This window comes from Tachypleus tridentatus, chromosome 2, assembly GCF_004210375.1.
Source record: "Tachypleus tridentatus isolate NWPU-2018 chromosome 2, ASM421037v1, whole genome shotgun sequence".
Lineage (NCBI taxonomy): Eukaryota > Metazoa > Arthropoda > Merostomata > Xiphosura > Limulidae > Tachypleus > Tachypleus tridentatus.
In genome coordinates, this window is record NC_134826.1 from 62,875,189 (window position 1) to 62,900,342 (window position 25,154).

General features: G+C 30.2%; 2 protein-coding genes across 3 annotated transcripts in view; one reads left to right on the plus strand and one right to left on the minus strand.

Annotated features, from left to right (window-relative positions):
* LOC143243973 (SH2/SH3 adapter protein dreadlocks-like) overlaps window positions 1-13,370 on the plus strand; it is a 30,639-nt gene extending 17,269 nt beyond the window's left edge. Inside the window, exon 3 of the mRNA XM_076487876.1 lies at window positions 1,048-13,370. Within this exon, the coding sequence (XP_076343991.1) occupies window positions 1,048-1,248 (201 nt within the window). The 3' untranslated portion in view covers window positions 1,249-13,370. The remainder of the gene's footprint in view (window positions 1-1,047) is intronic.
* A 5,207-nt stretch (window positions 13,371-18,577) lies between these two features.
* Window positions 18,578-25,154, minus strand: part of LOC143243975 (tetraspanin-7-like) — a 34,903-nt gene continuing 28,326 nt past the window's right edge. For both annotated transcript variants that reach the window (XM_076487879.1, XM_076487880.1), the window contains one exon: window positions 18,578-20,906. The gene's annotated coding sequence lies outside the window, so the exon portion shown is untranslated. The remainder of the gene's footprint in view (window positions 20,907-25,154) is intronic.

Here is a 25,154-nt window from a genome sequence, read left to right on the forward strand (position 1 = left end):
ATCTTCAAATCTTTTAAGCTCACTCATTTGTTTATACCCCATCAACAGTTTCCTCTAATATTTTGTCATACATCAAACAAGGTATTGTAGGGTTATGTATAAATCTGTCATTTGCTTGTTTTGAATTTTGTGTTTCAGTTTCTTCAGTTGTGTTTTCTGTGTTTATTTGTTCCAGGTGTTTTAACAACATTTGCATAGGCAGCTTCTTGAAATCTTTGTTAATGTTGCTTCCACATGAAATTTTTGCAGCAGGTAGTTTTCAATTAACCATGTTCTTGTTTTTCGGATATTTCAAAAAAATTCCAAACTGCTCTTTTGAGACATTTATGGCAAATAGCAGTCATATTTTCTATACTGTACTAAATATGTTCTTGTTTCAACAGTTTAGATGTGTCAGTTTACTGTGCAACAACAACCAAAAATGTGCTTATTGTCAGATTTAACAACAAATATGGCCAGTATTGTAATTTCTCCTAATATCTTTGCCTGGCTGGTAGCTTACTGATATACTAGTGCACTCCTACTGTTTTATAAGGTCACACTTCAGGATTTTAGTGTTTAAAAATAATTCAGCAGTTAAAGAACTTGGCATAAGGTACTATGAAACACAGTAATTATGCTTAAATTTGCACAAGAATTTGAATAATTTTTAATCATTTATCACATATGTATGGTTTGACTCTAAGAGGACTCAATGAGCAGTGTGAAATAGTCCAGTTTGTAGACTTGTAAAAGTACTGTAGCCATTACATTTTTTTGAATATTAGAATGCTAATAATGTGTATGTATATTTTGTTATCCTTCTTGTAGATGCTGACTCCTATTTTGTTAAAAATATATGCATTTGAGTTTGAAGTTTTTATTTGCATTTATTTGAAGAGCACCACCATATTCAAAACTCACTAATTAACTGTAGACTTGTTTGTAATATTAATTTTTGTTCTTTCTTCTCTTTTTAATGAAACTAAACAGCATTTTTTGTATATATGATATTTAGCAAATGTAAAGACATGTATCCTCTAACCTTTTTATACTTTTTATTGTTAGGTTGGAGATTTTTCTGTATCTGTTAAGGCTCCTGTCAGAAATAAACATTTCAGAGTCCATGTGGAAAGTGGTATCTACTGTATTGGTCAACGTAGGTTTAATGGCCTAGATGGGCTTGTTGAACACTACAAACAAGTGCCAATCTACACAAGTCCACAAGGTGAAAAACTGTACCTAGTGAAGCCATTTCCCAAGATGTAGGTCTTTATGGTAGAAAGTTTTTGGAAAGCTTATTTTTTCACAAGTTTCTTTTTCTTTCAAAAAAATGTGTTATGCAAGGATCATTGAACTGCGATAGATTCTATGTATGCATGCAAGTGTTATGCCACAGATTGTCTTCTTGAGACAAGTTGTCAAACGTTTAAGTCTTAATGACTTAACTTATTTACATGTTCATTTTGGATAAGGAGACTGACGGAAAAATATTCAGAACTTTTACATTTTCTATGCTTGTTGGACTGTTTATTTAATATTAATTTTAAACAATGTACAGCTAACTGTATCTCTAGCTGTTCATGTTCTTTCTTGTAGTAGTTTTTTTAACAAAATAACAGACATAAATACTGAAATGGAATTTTATTTTAGTTATATGATTATCACCAGCATGGAGAAGTTTCTTTTGAAATGTATGTACAAGAAGAAACTTAGACTAAATTACATTCAGTACTTAATATTTTTGTATCTTAGTTTGTACATTTATTAGCTTGTGTTGTATTTACTTATTTTAAATATAGAACATTGGCTGAGATATTAAGAAAATTACTGAGTATTTTCCCAATTTAAGTATAGTACTTGTTTATAATATTCTAAATTTCAACATGTGTAATTGAAGGTGAAGCTATTTTGAATTGCAACATAAATTTATACATCTTACCTGTAAATGTAAATTAAATGATTAAGTTTTTTTTAAATCTGAAGAGTTTTAGATGCAAAAGAAAGTGGAGTTTTTTTTAAAAGAATTACTTTCTCTTACAAACAAAACATTTGCATTTATTAGGGTTAAACTTCTTGACATCAGAATAACTACTTGTATCACCTACTGGTCAATTGTAACTGTTTCTGAAGTTCTATTGCAGAATATTACACAGATATTCTCAATAGTTTTTCTCTTTATTAGATGTATTTATTACACTTTCAGCTTTTGGAAGGAGATCTAGACATACTTGCATTAAAAGAACAAATTGTGTTATAAATGGTTAATAATTCATCATTGACCAACATGGTAAACTTTAATAGCTGGGACTAGACAGGGTATGCTTTTATGAACATAAACTTTGCAAATGTTGACACAAAATGATGGTTTAAATTTCAGTAGTTGTGTATATTTTCTCTGGATTTTTGTCTTTGTTGCTTGCACTACACATATTATTGTATAGAACAAGGTTCTCCATAGGATTTCAGAACTGAATGCTCAAAGCATTTTGGTTTCAAATCCTGAGGGTGAAACTTTGAACTATTTAAAATATGTGTATATGATGGCTATGTAGTAAATACCAGTCCAATTAGACATCCTGTAGTCTATCAAGCAGTCTACTTGTTAGTCTTTAAACATGCAATAAACTTATGAACAAGAACTGGCCTCTTTACAGACAAGCTGCTTGATAACAAGGTTAAAGCTATTTCGTTTTTAATATACACTTTATTGGTGTGAAGGCCAAATTAATCAGACTTGACCAGCTAACAGGTCACCTATTTAATATCTTACACACAAATGGAAAAATCAATCCAGTGGAGCTCTCTTCTCTTGACAATTATGTGATTGAGGTCTCTGAAAAGGGGCCATGAAATTAACTACTACTTGTATTAAGATGGTTTGTGACATTTAATGTTAATGTATCTAACATCTACTTAAAAAAAATATATGTTTGACTACCCTAAAGTCTGTAGTGGCATTATGACACTAAAATTAATGCATTTTGTTACTTTTCTGATGCATGTGAACCAAAATTTCATTTCATGAATGTATAATTATGATGTGAAATTAGAAATCTATGCATGTCATACTTGGGGATCCAATTTGTCAGTTACTCTGGTAGAATATACTGTCATATGTTTGAGTACTCTCTCTCAGAATCTTAATAACTAACTATATATTGTTCCAGTAGCTAAAATGTGTGAAGCAAATGTGACTTGTAATGGTGTTGTTAGTAATTATCCATGTTTAATAGATGCAACAGTTTGTACCCTGCATACAGATAAATTCATACTTCAGTAGAGCTTCTGTTACCTAATTTGTTGCTATACATTTACAAAGGAACTAGAGGGAGCCATGTGTAAAATCCTACGAATGATAGCTATAAATTTTAATTTCTGTGGTTGCCAGTAACCACTGATATTATCAGAGGGAGTGATTAAATAGCTGCTGTAGTAAACTAGAAATGTGTTGAAAAATTTATCATAGCTTTAAGTATGTGTATATATAGCTTACAAGCCCTTCCAGTGAAATGTGATGCTGAGAATGGAAACCTTGATATTTTGTACTGTAAATTATTGTGAAAAAATGTATTTGTTTATAACAGAAAGGTCATTGAATATCATTTACCAATTCAACCATGTACATTTTTGCATGTAGAAATAAACTGTTAAAGAAATGAATGAATAAAAGCCCTATAACCCAAGCACTTTCAAAAGGTAGACCTTTCTTCTTTAGGGGCAAACTGTCTTGAAGAAAAAAAAGTCTATCTTTTGAAAATGCTTAGGTTATAGGGTTTTTATTCATTTCTATCAGAAATTTTTAACCTTGTGTTTTTCTAACATCATCACTGGTAAACAAAGAAAACCTCTCGTGTGTTTTACTCAATCATGTGACATTTATAACACAATGCTGAATATTAACTAGCTGTTTCAAGTTTTTATAAGCAAGGTATAAATTGACAAACAGTTTTTATATGTGAACAACAGCTTCACTGTTGGGAAAATTGTACCAAATTTAGCAGTATTGTCTTTGGTTATTTACTTCCAGTTCATTAGCTTTGAAACAACAATGAATGTACAGTTTAAAAAATCTTCCTTTGTCCAGTTCTGTTGACTAGCTCATAAATTTCTATTGTATTGTTTTATAGATGTTTTATGCAGAGTTTTCATGGCAAAGTTGAAATGGACAACATCTGCATAGTTTAGTGACACTTAAGAAGGAAGTCTTGGAAAGCTAATATATAAAAGTATCTTAGGTTAAAAGAATTACGTGTCAAAAGGCTTTTGTTAAGTAAAAGTTAAGTGATACATCACTAGGAACCATAAGGTAGTGTATATATAGCTGTGATTTACAGCGAACTTTAGTTAGCTTTAGAGAAAGAAAAAGTTACTTATGTTTTAATAATTTTTTAAATTTTTTATTAGTTTCAATAAAATACAACTTTCTCTGAAAACACTACACTCCAACACCATAAGTGTGCTCACATGTATCTTTCTAATCCTGGAAAGCATTAGTAAATTACTTTTAAAAATTTTAGTACTGGCTGTTTTTACTTTGGTTGTCAGAATCGTGTTTGTTCATGTTCTTTTTTAGCCAATGTGAATCTTAAGCTTTGTGAGATGTGAGACTGACAGTTTTCATTGATGGGCATTTTAATGAAAGAATATATTAGAAAAATTTCATGTCAGGATTTGAGAGCCCTATCAGTTTTGAGTATAGGTCGTAAAAAGGCCCTTGAATTCTTATTTTTGCAACAGCTGTAGGAACCCTGCTATATGTTAAACTTATTATTACAGTTGTTTTGTGATATTAATATCTTTATTCTTTGTATGTATTTTGTATCCATTGTTATTCATGTCCAGTGTAATTCATGTTCTGAAATTTCCTGTGTGCATAAACCCTTTATTGCAAATGTTTTATCTCTGTGTATGGCTTTATACTGGAAGTGTGGTGGAACTGTTGTCAGTATCAGTGCCATTTATATGGTGTTTTATATGGTATTTGTGAGAGATACATGCCAATTTGAAAAGGAGTTCCCTTCCTGATGCTTTTGTTTAGACTACCTTTTCTTTTTCCACTTCCTAAACATTTGAAATATAAATCCAGCTCATTCAGAGAGCATTGTTAAGTACTTGAACTGTCTTATATGATTCATATCTCTGGTTTCCTTCAGCTAACCAATCACATGGTGGAGGTAGGGTTATGTCAGCTAGCTTCATTGGTTCCATTTTTGCTTTCATCATTACATGAATGATTGGTTGATAGTATGTTCCGAAAATTGGCTCTGTTGGTTTTCCAGGAAACCTGATTCTAAATCATGAAAGTAGGTTTGTTGATCAAGGTGTCAAAACCACTTTTATTTCAATTAATAGATCCTAGAAACTGTTCCTTTAGTTAATTTATAAGTTCCTCCAAAGCACTTAGTTTTTTTTTTAGGTACTTTCTTTAGAGTATATTCTAACATGTCTAATCAGCTTAGATGATTTTTGTTCCTTATTTAGTGTTGTGGTTATGGTACCACACTATCTACCTCTAGGTACAACTTCCTTCAAGACCATAGACTAGGATAAATCTTTTCAATAGAAAATGTTCAGAGACAAGTTATTTTCTCTAATTTAGTTTTCATAAACAGTAAGTGAAATTATTCTTTGGTAGCTCAATAAAAATCATTCATCTGAGAATGTTTCATTGGAAGTGCTCAAACATTCCTAACACCTATTCAGTAATGCTTTTATACTCCACAGGGAACCATGATGTGTGATTACCAGTTCAGGGCATTTAGTCACTAGTAAAAATTAAAGAATACATTAAATCTGAGGACATGTGAATAGTGCTACATGTGGTTGAGTTCTTAGTCTCTTGTTCAAAAAGAAATACAGTAGCTTGAGACAGCCAACATGTTTATTATGCACCACAAGTAACTAACTACTCATTTTCGTATCTTTTGCCTAGAAGTAGTAAGGCTCTTCTTTCGGGCTCAAATCCTTTAAATAAAAATAAGGGTCAGTAATATTTTGGAGACTATTAACCTTTTGGCTGATAATTTGTTTCGCACAAACCAGATTTTTTCCCACAAAATGGTATTCAATCTCGTACTTTTTTGGAAACAATGTAAGATACTCTGACATCCACATCTTCAATGCTTCTGCTATTAATTTCAGTTATCTTTCCTTAATCTGGTGTATTCAAGATTCAAAGTTTATTTGAGTGAGCTGTTCCTAGATGCTTTTACTTTCATTGTAAATCTTACTGATGTTATTGAGAATTTCCTTCTGGTTAACACTTGCCCTTCATTTCATTATATGAACACTTCTAAGAGGTGCCTCTGATATTGTTCCAACATTTCTTTCATCTGACATCCTAGAACCTCAGTCAAATCTGGAGCTAAATCTTCAGTATTGACTTTTCTTTTATCTGTTTTAAAACCATTTAGTTTTTTTCTCAAGATTCTCATTGAATACTCTAGTCTTATTGTAATTTTATCCTTACATTTTATATCACTCCAAACAGAATACCATTTAAAAGTTGGTCAAGTTGTACATGATAGATTCTTTGTTCCTATCTAGGGCTCTGTTGTGCAAGTTTTATTGTTCTGAACCTGCCAGTTTGCCATTTTGGGGTAGTATTTTTTATTTTTTTTTATTATTCTGAACCTGCTGGTTTGCCATTTTGGGGTAGTATTTTTTATGAATTGTTCTTGTCATCAAACCTTTTTCCTTGGGACATTTTGCTGGCTTTTCAGTTCTTGACAAAAACAATTTTTAATCTGTAAGCAGTTCTACTTCATGCAGACTTTAGTAGTGCATTTTTTTCTGAAAATAAACTGTAATTATTATCTGATTATGGTTTTCTGTCCCAGATGGTAAGAAAGGAACAGTTCTCTTACTTTTCAGGAGTTTTTTTTCTATATAACACTAATTTTGTTGTTAACGTTTAAATTGTTTTTAGTACGAGTTGTTTATTCTGTATGACTAACCAAGAATTGTCTCATTTGTTCTTTACATCTTATGTTCATGATCAACTTCCTAGTGACTTGTCCAAGCAGTTCCAAGTTTCATCCCATTATATCATATGTATGGGAATGTCCTTGGCTTTGTTAACTCAAGCACATGAGTAAAATATCTTAAGAGCTGCAATATGTGGATATCTTTTCACACATTTACCTCCATTTACTTAATGTACAGCTTGTCTCTTACTATATATCATCATAGTCTTTTAGTACTGAACAAATTCATCTTAGTATACAATAAGAGATGTTTGTTTCTTTCAGGCCATTTGCATTTTCAATGTCTTGCATCAGATAGCCTCCTTTGGAATGTTAGTCTAGTGTCTCAACTGTAAAGTGAATCTCAAAAACACTGATATCCATTCATCCTGATTTTGATACAGTAGTAACTTTTATCATTTTTCTTCTACTTCCTATGATCCTGTCTTCAGATAGGCATGTGTGAGTAACAGTAATGGGAATACATAATTTTTAAAGTTAATGTGTGATTATTAAAATGAAATTCAAAGAGGTATCTCTGCCATCACGTGCTCTTCCTTTTCCACATAAGAGTGTAATTATTGAGAAAATAGTTAATAAAGGTGAAACCAGTTTGAAAACTGGTGAAGACGGTTCTTTGGTTATGTAAGAAAAAGTACTGTTAAAGATTGTTGTTTTAACAAGATGTTTCATCAAATTAAGAATTGCGGTAGCAATGAGTGAGAAAGGGAAAGAAAGAGAGAGGATGACTTAAGTAAATTTAAATGATAGCAAAGGTTGAGTATATCTGAAATTTCTTTCAGTACTAAAGTGTTATTATGGAAGTAACTGATGTAAGTAATTACAATAAAAGAATTTTGACAGTCTGCTTATTGGAACTTGACTGAAGAAAGTTTAAAACAAAAAAATGTGTGATTTTTCAAATTTGTTTTCAGATATTTTTAATTACTGAAGACAAAAAATGGTTAGGCTCTATAGTTGAAGAATTGGAGAGCAGTTAAACTTTATTTGCATGATTTTAGATTATACTAAATAGAACTGAATTATAGTATTTTTCTCATGGTTGCATTAAATTTAGGGTTGTACATCATGTTTATCTACAAAAAGTGTATATGTGTAAGTAGGTGTGAAGAAATGTTTATTTCACCTTGTTAAGATCAGATACCATTGTTTAAGCATGCTTATCTGTGAAACAATGTATGAATTGTAGTCTTAAGCTGTGTGTGTGTATAAACATACATTTAAGGCTGTTCTTCTAGATCAGCAACTTTTATGAAGTAATTGTAACACTAATGTAACTTCAAACACTTCATGTAGAGTGTCATCTTTGCTGTGACTACATGTATGCAGTAATTTATTTTTGAACAAGTACTTGTTATTTTAAAATCATTGCAACAAAGTTTTTTTTCAAGTGTTGTGTATATTTGTAGTATGTCAATACTTTACTTTGTACCACTTGATTTAATATTTACATTTTTACTTACTATGTATGTAAAATTGTTTTAAGAGTGAAGCAAAGCTAAGGGGTCAGACTGTTTTCAGTTTTTCTTGTGTTCTTTCAGCTAAGCATGGTCTTTAAATATTAGGTTTTCTTGTGTTATACATTGATACATACGTAAACCCTAAAAACTTGGGTTACAAACATTTGAAACTAGTAATAAACATTCTGTTTATTTGTTTTCTATTTCTAAAATGTGATTACAGGAATCTGGTTTTGTGTTCTGTTCTATGTTTAAAAAATATATTTTAACATTGAGGCAATCCTGTTATTGAAAGAAGTCATTGCCAAAAATTAGTTTAAAAGATAAAGATTTATCGCAATACAATTAACGGTTAAGATAAATTTTGTTTGATGCTAAAAAGGAAAATACCTTAAGCATCATGAAGACAGAGCTGCTTGTAAAAAGTTTTGTGAGAAATAGCATCTGGTAGTGTTTTAAGCTTATATTGTGTGTTCTGAATAAAAACATTAACCTAGCACCTTGGGTGTATGAATGTGTTAAAATGCATTAGGTTATAGCCATTTGTCAGTGAGTAAATATCTGTATTGGAATAGCTTTTGCAAAGATGTGAATGTAGACATTATGATCATAGAATTGTAGTTTAATTTTATAATGTGTTACTGGAGAAAGTTATTCTTAAAATTGTGTGTCAGCTTTCATTTTTGTTTTTTATGATGTATTGAGTTACTGCCATAATGGATAAGTAACTTGGAAAATAAAATTACGAAACAACTACACACAATAGTTATCTATATGTTGCAGTTATACTTAAATATTGAAATGAGAGAACAGGATACAATCTTAATTTTTATTCTTCCAAATGCCTTATTTTTAGCTACTATTTGAATAATAGATTATAAAGTTCTGTGGTTATTAGCCATTCTTTTTGTGTATTGTAAAATGCATTGTTTATAAAATGGTTGCTAACTATTTTAGAAATTTAGAAGGAAATATCACACATGTAAGAGTTAAGCAAAACTACAATTCCAATGTAATTTAGAGAGTATGCTGACATCGTTGGAAATAACATTTATTGTTTTCACAGGTAGTGGTTGTAGTGGATAGAAATATGCAAGTTCATTTAGTAGATTTGTGAGAGCTAGTTGAGAAAGACTAATGTGATATTGCATATTTCCTGGAAATTTCATTTGTACTCAAGTAAGGCTTGTGTGTTTTTTCTCTTGCATGTTAACTGTTATATATGTATTCTTGGTTTTATTTTTCTTTCCAATGATATTTAATTACATTTACTGTTATATCCTATAGAACCATATTTTTTTATTTAGAATGCATAGCTGATGTATAATTAATTCATTTATTCAAATGTTAGTTTTATCAGTAAGTAAGTAATTTTTAGAGCCAACTGTTCTTAACTCTGCTAACTGTTTGAAGTAGATATGTTTAGTTGGTACTATGTAGTAAGAGATTGTGACTTTTTCTGGTTGTGGCTGTCCTCTGTGATGTGATATTAGTAGTCATGGTAATTTCATTGTCTGAATTCACATTTGTAGAAAGTATTTTGGTAATGTTTTAAAATTTTAAGTTTTATTAAGTTTTTAGTATACTAAATACTTAAAACTGTGGCTTTGTCATTGCTGAACTGATATATGATTTATGCAAAAGGTGAGAGTAATCATTCTTTCATTTTATCTATTTTAGAGAACATTAGGTTATGTTCACCACTGTTGTAATATGGGTTCTCATGAATTTCCTAGGCTGGGTTTTCTTTCATGGAGTCACTTTTTAAGTGAAGTATAACACACAAGTATTATAAATGTGAACACAATCTTTTCTTGTGCTACATTATAATATTTTATTTGTACTTAAATTAGTGGTTACTGTAAGCTGTATATGCTACTACTGTACTTTAATTCATACACTTGTGCTGATAATTGATGGATAACATAGGAAAATGTTGCTCTGTCTCATAGCACAAACAGAAATTGTCTTGATAATCTTTAAATGTACCAGGTAGGTTTAATCAGATTGATTTCATGAATACAGTTAAAATAGGTGTAACAGTGCAGTAAACTGTTACATCTGCAAGGTAAGAAAGACTAGGTAGGAGTTATATAAATGTCTTACTTCTTTCCAACTTTTCATATTACACATAAAGAAATAAGAAAGAAAAACCTAATAAATGTTGACAAAATGTGGAAGTAGGAGTATGAATGTGAAGTTCTGTAGTACTGATAAAAAAAAAATTAAGTTAGGATCATTTAAGTTTGTCTATAAAAACTATAAACTACTACACTGAAAAAATTGTTTTTAAAAATAAATGTTAGAAAATTTAAGATTACAAACTTGTTGACTGAATATTAAAGATAGTAAAGTCACACTGTTTTTTTGCATATTTAAACTAATAAGAAGCTTTCAATCCTTTTTCAATTTACAAAAGTAAAATGTATGAATCTAGTGTTCAACTGTGAGTGCCAAAATCTTTGTTTTAACAGTCTCACTACATGTAATTTCAAACTACAGTACTTGCAAATATGTTCACATTCCAGACATGTGCTGTATAAACCAAAATAAATTGTGTGCAAGTTTTTGAGTTACTTTCTGGAAAATAGTATTGAACTTTAGCATGAAAATAACATGATATTTTGTCTGGCTTATTTTCATCTCCCTTTAATGTACCAAATAACACTTGCATAATATTGTCATTTGTGCTCTTTTGTTCAACTGTATACAAATAGACTTTTCTTAAGCACTATGATTATGTACATCTCATATAACAGTTTTATATTTCTTGCTTTGTCTCTAAACAGAGGAAGCCAAGCATTTTGGAAAGCATAAACTTGCATGTGCCTAGGCTAATAAAATGTTGAAACCCTTATCATTAGTCACAAATAATGTTCACTTGACAAAAAGAAGTACCAAAGAAAAAGTGTTACTATAGTTAAAAAAAAAAAGTTTTTTTTTTGCATCATGAAGAAACAAAACACATTGGTTAGGAGTTTTGAAAAAATAAAACACCAAATATAATAATCACATGGTAAAACATTCTCAGGTACATAAATTTACTTGTGATATTTTTTGTTTTAGTGTAGCTAGGTTAAAAGAGGAAATTGATTGTTAATATTTTTAGTTAATTTTGCATAAAAAAGAAATGTGCATTTGATTGTATATAATTCATTTAAGTTTTGCTGTCCCATTTTACTGTGAACTACATAGTTTCTTATTAAATCTGCTATAACACAATAAGCCAGAGAAAGTAAAATTATTTTTTCAAATCTATTGTTCCTGTTAACAAATTTCAAAATCAGATAGTATAAACATCACTAATAAATACAGTAATATTTTGTTGGATTGGAATTAACCTTTTATTCATTACAGATGTAACAAATAACTTGTAACCTAAATACTTTCAGTGAGTAGACTTTCTTTGTTCAGGGAACTAAAAAAATCTACCTTCTGAAGGTGTTTTTTCATATTAGTAAATTATGCATTTCTTAACTTTTCATATTACTCAAATATAATGTGCTTGAATTAAACAGTATTAGTTATTCTATGTAATTGTTGTACATGAATGTTGATCACCGTGTTACAAATAGTTTTAGCTGTCACTTCAACATCTGGTTAGGCCTACTAAGACACTTAACATCTGCAAAGATGCAAGTTCCTGGTTTAGTGCATGTGTATTAATAGTGTTGAGCTGTAAAGCATTATATCCTAGGTGCTCTTCATTTGATACAAAATTCCATAAAAGTAATAATTATTGTATTTAGTCAGCATTCAAATTAATTTTTTTTGCCAAAGGAATGTTTTATATTTTTTTTTACCTACAGCAACTCTTTCACTGCTGCACTTATACATAAACAATTCTCCAAATGTGGAGTTTACTTTCAGATACACAATAAAAAAGCAAAATCATATTTTTCTTTTTCTGAAACTGGTAAACCTAATGAAGTTTGAAATACCCATCAAAATTCTAGACTCCTGCTCTAAAAATGGATAGAATTGTGCCCATTGCAGTGAAAGAGTTAAAAAGTGAATTTCTAGTGTTTTTCTTGTAGTCATGATATCAGATGTTGGTTATTTATTGAAAGGAGCTTATCTCAGATATTGTGGTATATTGTAGGAAAACCATAAGGTCATTTGTATGTTTTTGGCTCAAACTAAGATACTGATGTGTGCCTGAAAAATAGTTTTGTATGCATCATTAAAATATTTTGACAGGCAGCTATTTAATGCTATTTTTCTTTTTGCCTGAATATTTGACATTTAATATGTAGCTATTTATGCTGATTGTTTATCTATGTATGTACTCTCTTTTATACATGTGTATATATATATACATCTATGCACATAAAATGTCCAAATAGACTTCATAATTAATAGGAGAAATATGTCTTTCAAGTCTCTCAGTATACATGTGCAGTGCATTGGCTCCATGTTTTTTGAAGCTGTTATTTTATCTTGCTGGTTATTACTAAGCAAAATGTTATTTTTTTAATAGTTTTTCCATTTATTTGTTGTACACGTTTAGGGCTACAATATAAACTCGTGTTGGAAGAAATGCCTACCAAAGACAGTGTATTGTTTCATTATTTATGTTTATCTTCTCATTTTGTTTGCTTCAATTTTAAGAAAGAGAACTGCTTAAAATTACAGTTTTGCACTCACTATTATGGGCTGGTTGAACAAAGATCTGTAATATCCTGTATATTTTCATAATACCAGCAACTTCATATAAAACTTAAGTTAAAGTTTTCTATTTTAGTTGGCTTTTGCATTAAGAAACTTCAGACAGTCACTTCACTTTTAGAAATATTGTGTATTACTGTGCATTAATTCAGTGGACAAACTCTTCAACAAGTTTGTTGTAGGGGGCAGCTGAGGTTTTGAACATAAATGTTATATTCCTTCCTTCAGGAAGCATGTTATGTTCTTAACAGTAATAAAGTGTAGCCTGTCCATACCTGCTGTGTTATGTATGTGTGTTTTATTTGTAAAAACTTTAAGAACAGTTCATGCCATTCAGATACCAAAAATGGGATTATAATTTTACTAATTTTCTAATATTCTGGCAGTTTCAAAAGTGGCATTAAGTTCAAATGTCAAGTTTTTCTTTATTATAAATTTCAGTAGTAGTTTTGGATTCACATCACACCTTGTTAATTGATGTTAATTTTACTTGAAGTACATTAGGACTTGTTTCTACATGCACACAGGCAATAAATGTTTACTATTTGAATAAAATGGTTCTTGGTGAGGATGCAGTGACATTAAAGTTTTGGACTATTATTTATTTTCAAAGATGTAGTATTTGATACTTTCATGATGTTTTATCTCACTGGAACTTGCAAATGGGTTAAACTTGAATAACCAAGTTACATGTCAGTGAGTCATTATCTTTCTGCAGTAACTATAAGTTTTAAACTGGAGCATCATGGTTAACATACAATAATTAGTGTTTGAGAAATGAACTATATCAGTCTTAGCATTTAAAATTTTCAATATTTTGTGCACTTATTTTGAATAGTTTGGTGAAATATAGCCTTGTGCCTTGTTGAGTAGGTTTTAAAACTAGAGGTGAAAGACGGTGACTAACTTTCAATTTCTTCACTTTTTTTTTTTAAATGGACCAGTTTTTCTTAAGTACAAAAGAAAGGCAGAAAAATCTTGGCCACATTGTTTTATATATATATATGGAAGACAGACCTTTTAACTGTGATAACAGTAAGACATTCCTTGATCCCACAGTATGAGTGGCAACCAATCAGACTCTTTCTCCATTTAAACTAGCTGGCTGTGTGAAAAGCCATAACTGATTATTATGAACTGAAATTGGTTATGGTCACAGGTCAAATGATATTCCTCATCACTTAGATTCTTCCTGTGGCAAGAGGAATGAAACTGGTACTCTGCATTATGGACTACTGTGATAACTTGCTCATTTGATTCTTGAATGTTGTCCCTTTCCATTTGATTTCTCTCAGCTTTGAAGGAGTTTGATAAATATTGAGTTTTGCACCAAGAGCATATTTTCATCAAGCATAACACTATCTATCATCTAAGGACATTGACCAGAAATAGTCTTTAGTACAGAACTGACTGCAGAGCCATCTCACAGACCTGAGGATATTTAGGACACATTTGTACAAAGCCCTCAGACTATTGAAGGAATGAAATGGTTGGTTTTTCATGATTAAAGTACTGATCTTTGACTGGACATCTGTATTCTCAACATCAATAAATCTTCCTGGAGAGTTTGTAGATTGTATGCAATTTATGAAAGAAGTTCTCTATGTAGGGGTTTTCAACATTGTGGAAAAGGTTGTTGCTTATGTAAATAGTATGTTATATTAGATGATCATTCTATTTTGACCAAACATTCTGTACATGAATTCAATAAGGACAAATTGGTGTAGGCCTTTGTCACATAACTTACTTGGAGTGAGAAGTATGACCATGAAGAGTGAAAAGTGATGAAGTATTTCCATCTTCTGCATTCTCATTATCTGCTCATCCTTATCAAATTTAGTGAATATATTTTATTCTGATTTATCTTCAGTTGTTTTTACTAAATTCACCACCAGAACTGATTCTGTATTAGAATACACATGAACATTAAAAAAAAAGTAAAAACTCATTTCAGTGCTTTAGTTAATATTGTTTTATTTTATGTTCAATGCATCACCTTTTCAACTAAATATTACATGCATTTAATTTTAATTGTTCAACACTGATAAGTTAAGAAGTATAAAACAAATTGCTTTGATTTTGTGCAACCACACATGGCTTTAGTTTTAAATGTAATACACGCATTACAGCTCATAATTTTAACTGAAAGTAATACTGACTTCAATTTCTAATATAGCGCATATAACAAACGTCAATGTATGACGAAAAGAATTTTCTGAAAATTCTTGACTAGTCAATTTAATTACAGAAAGATTCAACCACTATACCATAAATTCCTCAACACTTCAATCAATCAACATTAAGCCTGCATTTAGTTAAACTTCAAAGCTTTCTCAACACATGTAAAATAAAAACTTAGTTATTTAAATGCAGACTTAATTCTGACTGATTGAAATGTTAAGACATTTATGGTATGCTGGTTATATATGCTTATAAATATTAAGACCTGTATTTTAAAATTCAGGATAACTTATTTGTAAGAATTCAAATTTGAAAAAAAAAAAAAATTAGGTACAAATAATATAGAGCAGTGATGTTTGTAATCTTGAGACAACTTAAAGCTGCTCTCTATGGAACAGAGGTATGTCTGTGGTGTTATAATACTAGAAACTGGGTTTCAATATCTGTGGTATGCAGAGCACAGGTAGTGTTGTGTAAAGTTTTGCTTGATTCCAAGCAAACAAAAACTTTAAGCCATATTTTTAATGTTATAAAGTAATAATAGAGCATAATAGCATTATACAGTCATCATATCTGACATTTTCTAATGCTATACTATGCCATAAAATACATTGGTAGGTTACTGACCACTGATTTATCCAAAAAAAGCCCACAGTGTGATTTTTTCTGGTAATTGTTTACATTTCCTCTCCTATTCAGTTCACAATTTGTCAGAGAAACTATTAAAAATATTTGATGCTGGTTAAATTATAAAGTATCTTAAACTTGCCAACCCTGATTTTGTAATTTTAATAACTCAAGGAGTGAGTGCAGATATATATATGACAAAAGAAGATGAGCATACTTTCAAGAGACATGGCAAAGATGACTTGTATATTCCATCTGGATTCTTAGATTAATGGTATGGCAACTTGTGTAATAACTAACAAAAAAATTTGTTAGCTGCTCCTCTAAATGAATGATTTTGAGGGCCTGAAATTGATTTGTCATTTCTATAACTTACTGATTTTATCTGTGATTTAAGAAAGAAAATATGGATAGAGGTGGGTGGTCTAAACTGATGCTTCAGTCAAGGTTTCTTAAACATTTGTTCATGCTATGAATACAATTTGTTGAATAAGATTGAATGAAGCAAACCTCGCAAATAGAAGAAATGAGGATGGACATTTTCTGTCAAAAGAATGATCAAAATGTGCATACATTATAAATTCAAATGTGACTGAACTTTAGTGTACAAGTAATCCAACAAAGGAATGGGAATAAACACAGATGGTCCAGGCCCAACTCGACAAGCTTATCTTAATAAACACAGATGGTCCAGGCCCAACTCGACAAGCTTATCTTAATAAACACAGATGGTCCAGGCCCAACTCGACAAGCTTATCTTAATAAACACAGATGGTCCAGGCCCAACTCGACAAGCTTATCTTAATAAACACAGATGGTCCAGGCCCAACTCGACAAGCTTATCTTAATAAACACAGATGGTCCAGGCCCAACTGGACAAGCTTATCTTAATAAACACAGATGGTCCAGGCCCAACTGGACAAGCTTATCTTAATAAACACAGATGGTCCAGGCCCAACTCGACAAGCTTATCTTAATAAACACAGATGGTCCAGGCCCAACTCGACAAGCTTATCTTAATAAACACAGATGGTCCAGGCCCAACTGGACAAGCTTATCTTAATAAACACAGATGGTCCAGGCCCAACTCGACAAGCTTATCTTAATAAACACAGATGGTCCAGGCCCAACTCGACAAGCTTATCTTAATAAACACAGATGGTCCAGGCCCAACTCGACAAGCTTATCTTAATAAACACAGATGGTCCAGGCCCAACTCGACAAGCTTATCTTAATAAACACAGATGGTCCAGGCCCAACTCGACAAGCTTATCTTAATAAACACAGATGGTCCAGGCCCAACTCGACAAGCTTATCTTAATAAACACAGATGGTCCAGGCCCAACTCGACAAGCTTATCTTAATAAACACAGATGGTCCAGGCCCAACTCGACAAGCTTATCTTAATAAACACAGATGGTCCAGGCCCAACTCGACAAGCTTATCTTTCTGCATGTAAAATTGGACTAAATCATCTGCACATCCTTCTGAGCATTGCTACAAAAAATGGCTTAAATAATACATAAGGCTTTAAGATGATAAACAGAAGGTGTATTCATTATGTAAAGAATTCTTGTGCAAAAACTTTGATGTAAACTTTCATCACTTGGACTAACCAACTGCAGACTTGAGAAACTACAAGCAGTGAAAAGAATTCAAAAATCATCCAAGTGTAGCCTTGTTTGTAAAAATTTAAAAGGCTGAGGTTCATCAAGTTACTAGAAAGGTGTAGAGCCTTAATAATTGATGTTTTATTATTATGTACTTTAAATAAATAAATATTTAAATGTTAGAACACAAATTTATAAAAAAACTATTAAAAGAAAAATGTGTTTAAACTTTTATGCAGCAATCAATTAAAAGCTGAAATTTAAAGGAATGGGACAACTTTCACATTATGTATAATTTGTATAGATACATATAGATGTATCATAATTACATGATATAGTACTCTTTATGAACAAATCAAAGACTGCTACAGTTTTGGTATTGGTGCCTTATTGGCAATGGATGTAGCAGATACAGCCTGACTGACATATTGTCATACACTTTGTAAGTTTTTAGAATTAAAGTGAAGTTTAGCCAATATGGCATATAAGAGCCATTGCTTAACGACAGTTTCCCCAACATAATAAGAACAAGAATACATTCCCCAGGTTAAAACACAGGTACCCATTATAGAACTGGGTAGGCTCCAACAAGTGGGTTTAAGTGTCTTCCTAACAAACAGAGATGGCACTAGTAAGTCTGAGACTCAATCTTCTCACTATGAACTTAAAACACTGTGCCACTCTGACCCAGTAGTAATGTCACCATTCTAAATTTTGAACCACCCTTTAGGAGCAGGCAGAACCTGCTACCACAAAGGCTGTTTTTTTATGCATTGCAGCTTGGCATGCAAACATTAGAACATGCTTAGTATATTATATGGAGGAGCTAAGCATGTAATATTTTAAAATATTTGCAAATTATTGTACAGTTATATATTGAAATTATAATAAACTCTATTCAAGTGTCATTATATCAAGAAGGAAATATTTACAAATATGTCTTGGTAATGATGGATTATTTACCACCTACTACCCAAAGCATGAGCTGTATCATTCCGTGTTTCACTTCAAAATGTTATAATAAAATCTTACACATTGTATTAAATCACACAGTACAATGGTGTGGATAATTGGAAATGTATTTAATAAAGAAAATAATTTTAATTCTGTACATTATCAATGACAAAACAGATGATATATTAAAACATGAACTTCAAAAAGTAAAAGGAATTCGGACTTATTTCTACATAGCAAAAGAAATGCTTTTATGAAACAGTTACTACACACTTATAACATCTAAGCCTACCAACAGTAAAAATGACACAAATATATTATGTTCTTAAATTTATAGTTTGATAAAACATTCTTGTTAATTCCCATTTGTACAATTTAGTTTACATGCATTTATCTTGTTGCTACAGAGAAAATTCTCTAATACCTTCAAAATTACTCAGTGTAAAAACTAAAATGGTTTTATTTCATAGTGGGTAAATTTGAAAAGTCATAGTAACTGTCAATTAAAGATTAGGAGATATGGCCATATTACTATTAGTTCTTGATTTCTTCTGAAAGATTACTTGCACTTAGAAATGAATAAACCACTTTAATACTTTATAAAAAAAAAAAAATTCAGTGTTGAAATAAAATTCTAGTATAAATACTTAACACAAAAATTATATATGTATTCCAATTCACAAGTCACAGAAAAATGTAGGGCAGGTAAAATAGTTATTTTATAAGTTTGTACACATAATAATAATAATCTTTGTTCAGTGTTTATGCTGAACCTTGTTTTCTATCTGCTATATAAATCAGTTACTATGCATCAAACACCTATTCAGAAAATCTGACAAAAATAGCAGCAAAAAAGCTTTTTTTAAACTACTGCAAGGTTTATCATCTGTGTCGTACATATACATGATTATCAAAGAACACTAATGTGTATCCCAATTATATTTCTCAAATTGCATTATACCTCGAAATAAATACAATCTAAATAGAGCAAATATGCAGAATAAATAAAAGTATTAAAATTATTGTGTTTGCTTAATCACAGTTTCACAATAGGAACCGAGTCCTGGATTTTAGTGCTGTGACTTTGTAAAGTTACTGTTGGTACACCAAAATACATTTTATTAAGACCAACCAATAACATTTTACAGAGAGTATGTCATTACAATATCAACTCTGGCAAACCTTGTTTATGTGCAGATGTACATTAGTACTGAATTTAGGCTACATCTCTTTATATGCTCCTACAGTTTTATTTTTCAAAACAACATTCTCTAAGCATTTCCTGTTTACTGTCTAAATTATGCATGCTTCATACACTTTCATGTTTAATTGTATTTTTAGACAGTTTGACACTTTCCAATATATTCTGTTAATCAATCAGTTAAAACATTATATATGAAGAAAATGTGTGCCATTTCACAGTAAACAGTATCAGTTTTATATAATACACATGGTTTGAGTTACAATAAAAACATACTTGAATACAATTTTGTTGCAAAATATATTACTTCTTTTTTCTTTACAGTTTTAGTAGTAACTTGTTACACAAAGTCGCAGATCTCTAAAAGCAAAGTGTTTATACAACACTAAACTGGTATCTAATGTCTCAAGACGACAACCATGACAGAAATAAATATTTTGTGTAAACATTTAGTACATATAAAAATTGTGACACTTAAAGAAATAAAGATATTTGTACATTCAATTTTTGTGAACACAAAGTTAAATGTATAACAAAATTTCCAGTTATAACTGCATTTTCTGTAATTTTTCCCATCAAAAAATAATCCAAAATTTGAAGGTAGTCCACATTTTTAATTAGCTTTTGCTGAATATTTAAACATTATTTATACAATTGGTGATAAATTTAAGTTTTATCACTTAAAATGAACTTGTATGATTTTCACATACATACATATTTATTTAAACCTGAAAAAAGAAAAAAAATGAATAGAACATCTACATGCCTACAGTAATAATACAATTGACAGTAGATACCTATACAATGCATTTCACATATTGACTTTTTGCTATTTGATGCAATATAAAAACTTTCCAATTTCTTGTATTTTAATACCACAAGTTAGAATGTAATATACAATTAAAGCAGTGTATAAAATATCCACAATCAAATAAACTTAGAAATGGCCAATTTTGGTACAAAAAGTATAAAACAAGATAATAAAAAATCTGTAGTTATACATAATTGATAGTTAACAGATGCTACACTGACCTTGAAATTTTTAACTTGGCTAATTCATTTATGATAGTAAACCATGTAACAAGCTAAATGTACAAGAACAATATATAAAGAAAAAAAAGAATAGATAATTTAATTTCAAAACGTTGAAAGGTTTGAGCTCACAAGCTTCTGAAAGGACAGAAGAAAAAATACATTTTGCGAGGTTTAAGTTTCATAAACTTCTGAGGCATTGTACCTGAAATGAAAGAATTATTTACTATATTATCTGCCTTTTATTACATCAAAAAAATAAAAGTGAAGATATGTTATTTCTTGTTAATACATAAATTAAATAGTGCAATAACTTTCTTTACAACAAGCTCTTTTCATTCCAGCCAGTTGATTTATTTCTTCTTTTCAAACAACAATGAAAAATTAATAATTAAAACAGATGCAAAACTTATGAGCTTATAATGTAATGATTTGTTACAAAAAAATAGTAACAGATCAACAGAAACATTTATTCATTTAGGAGGTTCTATATGTCATAAAAATGAAATATGAAACTTTAACAGGAAAAGAAGCAATTTATTCTTAGCACAAGAATTACCTTTCACTCAGACTAACCCAGTGAAAGGCTTTGTAAATTTACAGGAAAATCTTTAATGCAAATACTTTATAAAAAAAAAAGGAAACAAAATCTGATTTCTTGGTGTACAATAGTCGTAATACATACCAAAACTTAATAAATGTCAGGCAAATACATTTAGTGCATTTGTATTTATTATATTTATAGTTTCACAATGGTTACAAGAGCAGTCAAAATGACTGAGTCCATATACAGAGATTTAATGGATATTTTTTAAATTAAATGATAACTTGCTCAAATCCAACTACCTATGCATGCTTATAATTGAGCTAATTTTTATTTAATGGTTTTTGATCTAAAGTGCACTGTACGATTGTTCTGAAGCACATATAAAGCTAATACTTACTGATGTGATGCATGTCTGTGTTTTGTTAATTATACATCTTTAACAGTTCATGGTTATGTTGTTTTAACTTCAATTTGTTTTTGTATCATTCACTAACAGTACAGTACACAAAATTTATCTTACTGAGTAATTTTATTTTTTGCTTGTTACAATACTTATTGTAAAGAACTGACCAAAATAATTGGATAACACAACATTAACCTAATGGTTCCAATACAACTGCACAATTATTGGTATTCTAGTTTCATTTTTTGTAATCTGTATGTCATGGAAGGTTCTCTGAAACACAAGCAAATTTAAAAAAAGCCAGTGGAATCCATACAAGTTAGACTCATTACTTAAATAGCCAAGATCATAGATTATTAGTCCATTTCAGTAGGTTCAAGCATACTTTCTAAAAAATTCACAGATAACACTATGCAACAAAATTTTCACTTTTTCTTGTTAATGGGCAGAAAGTGTTATTTCGCAATTGCTTGTGCTTAAAGTAAATGGAAAAGACCTATTTTTCTCTTCAAACTTTGCTTTTGTGACCTGAGAGCTTATAATGAAAACATGATGAGAGACTATATTTGGGGGCTGGTACGCGACATTACAGTTGCAAATCTCGGAAAAACTACTCACTTCTAAACATTTTTATTCATTTTTGTATAACTTTATAGTATAAATACATGTGAATCTTGATTCATATGTTGTTTTATTCAGACCTTATATAAATGAAAATGTGCAAATTTGCCTGGTTTTACACAGAAAATAGGTTAATTTCTAAATTTCATTATCCAGGTCACAAATGCAAAGTTTAAAGGGAATAATAGCCATTTTATGTACTTTTACAACATAAGCAATTAAGAAATAACACATACTATCCAGGAACAAAATTTGTGTTACATAATGTAATCAATGCAAATCTGTACATACATACTACACATCAAGTACAAACTAAATTTTTCATTTAACTATTCTGCAATGGTAGGGATCAAAGTGAATAGGCCATGACCTTCTACAGAGTGCCACTCAACACGTGTTATGTATTTTACGTCAGAATTATCAGTTATTTATTTAATCCTACACTGCTGATTTTGCAATAGTTCACTGGACAGTAACTACCAGACAAAACATACAGGAATACTTAGGTTTCAGAGGCTATGCAAGTACGATATGCACAATATACGATAGATAACAATGTCTTTATTGTTCATATAAACATTACTTTATACTCCTAACTTTTCATGATCTGAGTCAGACTGTCTCTAATTCCCAAACATATCTTAAGTACAAATGCAACTTATGACTTTTTGTGTACATATCATGTAGGTACATTCAGTAAATCCTGAATATGAGTTAACATTCCTTCTCCAATATGGGAAGCATTGGTCCAATGAACTAGGCCCATACAAACTATTAATTTTCTCACTATGGGCTTGGCTGATACACCATAAAAACTGACTTTTAACTTTCCATATCATAACTTCTATGTTTTGTGTATCTTTAGAAAATTTTGCAAGCTTTCAGCAAGCATTAAGTTATCTGTGCACAAAAAAAAAATCAAAATGTGAATGAAATATTTTCACTAATAATTTCTCCATAAATAAATAGTGTCAAAGAGTTGTTGAGTGCAAACTGATTTTTGTTAACATTTAAAATATTTTTCTTTACCTGAAAAGTATCTAATTTCATTTGCATGGTTTTTAAAATCTTCTAAATAAATTTAAAATTTTTTTCAATAAAACTTTATATTTCATCTTATTTTCTCTACCCTAACTCTGTACAAACCCTCAATTTGACCAACCTTGTAACTATGAAAACAAAATTGAAGAATCTAAATATTCCCTTTTTGCTTTCTAAAATTATTTCAATTTGTAACAAGAAGCTACATTAGTTTATCCTAAATAACTTTAAAACTTGTAACAGTATACATGTGCTTACACTTAAAGTTTACTGTTTCATTACGCTATAAAATATGTCTAACTGATATTCCTACCGAATAATTTGTAAACCACTTGCAGAATGTGCAGTTCACATTAACCTATTGAATTACATAACATGTGCTACTTGCGAGTTGCTTCTGAGTATACCTCAAAAATATATTACTATTATTCTTTAAAAAAGTCCATAATTTTTACATTTTAATTACTTTTATAATAAAAGAAAACACACACATGAAAAACAAGAAATACAGTACTTACTTGGTTTTTATTTTTATTTTTGCTGTTAACTGTCAATGAAACTTAACCCTAGACTTATACTAACAGCACTATTGCACTAAGTAATTTTTTTATATAATTACATAACAAAGAATAATAACACACAAAAGCTAACAACATCCTATAACTATCAATTTTTCTGGCTTTATAACTGTGACAAGAGCTGTTACAAATTCAACAATATTTTTCCTGTATAAATAAAGTTTGAACTGGAAGCTAAATAAACAATCCTTTGTATAGAAAAATGTAATACAGTATCTCATTTGATAGGTTAATATTTTGGGTTTTTTTGTAATTATAAATAATACAGTATTAAATTTCAGAGAGAACTATCGGTAAATTGTGACAGCCGGACATGGCATGAAAAGTTTGATATGCCATTTTATTTTAAGCAAATAAGATTGAAGGCTATAGAAATTATTCTTTACCTGGAATGATGACAATAAGTAAATTACAAAAAATGTCACAATTCTCATACTAGGGGAAAATTTGGGAGTTTTTTAAACACTGTTTTATAAAAGTAAAAACTTAAAACTTGTGTAACATTAAAGTTTAGATTGTTAGTTATGTTTTTGTGCCAAGTTTATTTGTATGACATGATACACAAATAGTTAATTAAATTTTAAATGCAACTTAGAAAAACCTCATTGCATCCACAGAAAAGGATGTCCATAGCAAGGATGTTAATAAACAAGTACTAAAATATTTATTACATTCTAATTCAAATAATCTACTTGTATTCACTTTCAGATTACATAATAAGTATGGGCAGTCTTAGTCATTCTGGAGCCCTGGGAGGAATTCAGTAAATGAAGTTCCATAATGATAAGAAAACTAAGAAGTAGATTAAAAAGGCATAGCATCAGGGGTCCTTCCGTGTGTGAGGCCTGAGGCAAATACCCTGTTTGTTCAATAGGTAAGACCACCTATGCTGATTACTTTAATTATACATTATTACCACACCTAATGTATGAAAACATGTGCAACTAACTTTAATAAACACATAACATCATACCCTCACTGTTTTCTATTGTCTCTGTATTGACTTGTACTGATGTGTCATAATATATTTAAAGTTTTCTGAAATCTAAGTATGGTTTAGCATCATGTGTCACCCCTCATTTTTATAAGATCTATGTGCTTGTTTACAATAACGTGTTTAATCATGACAGTCTCCCTAGTTCTACAAACTTATTTAGGGATATAACACACACACACACACACACACACAAGGATTTCTAAAATCTGTTTATTGTTTAGTATAATGTACTATGGGTTTTACTGTGCTGATATTTTAGTAAAACA